Source organism: Pterocles gutturalis, unplaced genomic scaffold (assembly GCF_000699245.1).
Source record: "Pterocles gutturalis isolate BGI_N339 unplaced genomic scaffold, ASM69924v1 scaffold38138, whole genome shotgun sequence".
In the NCBI taxonomy this organism is placed as follows: domain Eukaryota; kingdom Metazoa; phylum Chordata; class Aves; order Pterocliformes; family Pteroclidae; genus Pterocles; species Pterocles gutturalis.
The window spans coordinates 443-998 of record NW_010119412.1 but is presented as its reverse complement, the minus strand read 5'-3'; the positions used below and the strand labels follow the sequence as shown (position 1 = coordinate 998).

The 556-nt window shown below is 45.0% G+C and overlaps 1 protein-coding gene across 1 annotated transcript in view; it reads right to left on the bottom strand.

The window, feature by feature from the left end:
- Positions 1–74, bottom strand: part of MRPL35 (mitochondrial ribosomal protein L35) — a gene marked incomplete at its 5' end in the record, with an annotated part of 569 nt that extends 495 nt beyond the window's left edge. Inside the window, 1 exon segment of the mRNA XM_010076563.1 lies at positions 2–74. Within this exon segment, the coding sequence (XP_010074865.1) occupies positions 2–74 (73 nt within the window).
- Between the last annotated feature and the right edge of the window lie 482 nt (positions 75–556).

Sequence of the window (556 nt, the reverse complement as noted above, 5' to 3'; positions counted from 1 at the left end):
TTCCCTTACGCAAGCCATAGTACGTGAGGGTCCTCACTGGCTGTTGAAGTATACTTGGAAGTAGAGGTGTAACACTGGAAAAACCCACCCCCAAAAGAGACAAAAAATAGAACAGGAATTAAACGTTTTTTTCTAAAAGGAATCACTGGCTTTTTCACATAAAAATAAATCAGAAATGGCTGTGAGTGGTTTGAAGGTTAACAGGAACTTGTCTGACATTACAGCACGCCAGTATCATAGAATCATTAAGGTTGGAAAAGACCTCAAGGATCATCAAGTCCAACCCAACACCACCTAACTCACTAAACCATGTCCCTCAGCACCATATCTACACGCTTCTTGAACCCCTCCAGGGATGGTGACTCCACCACTTCCCTGGGGAGCCTGTTCCAATGCCTGATCACTCTTGCAGTGAAGAAATTTTTTCTAATATCCAGCCTAAACCTCCCCTGGTGCAACTTGAGGCCGTTTCCTCTTGTCCTATCACTTGTTACTTTAGAGAAGAGGCCAGCACCCACCTCACTGCACCCTCCTTTCAGGCAGTTGTAGAGAGTGA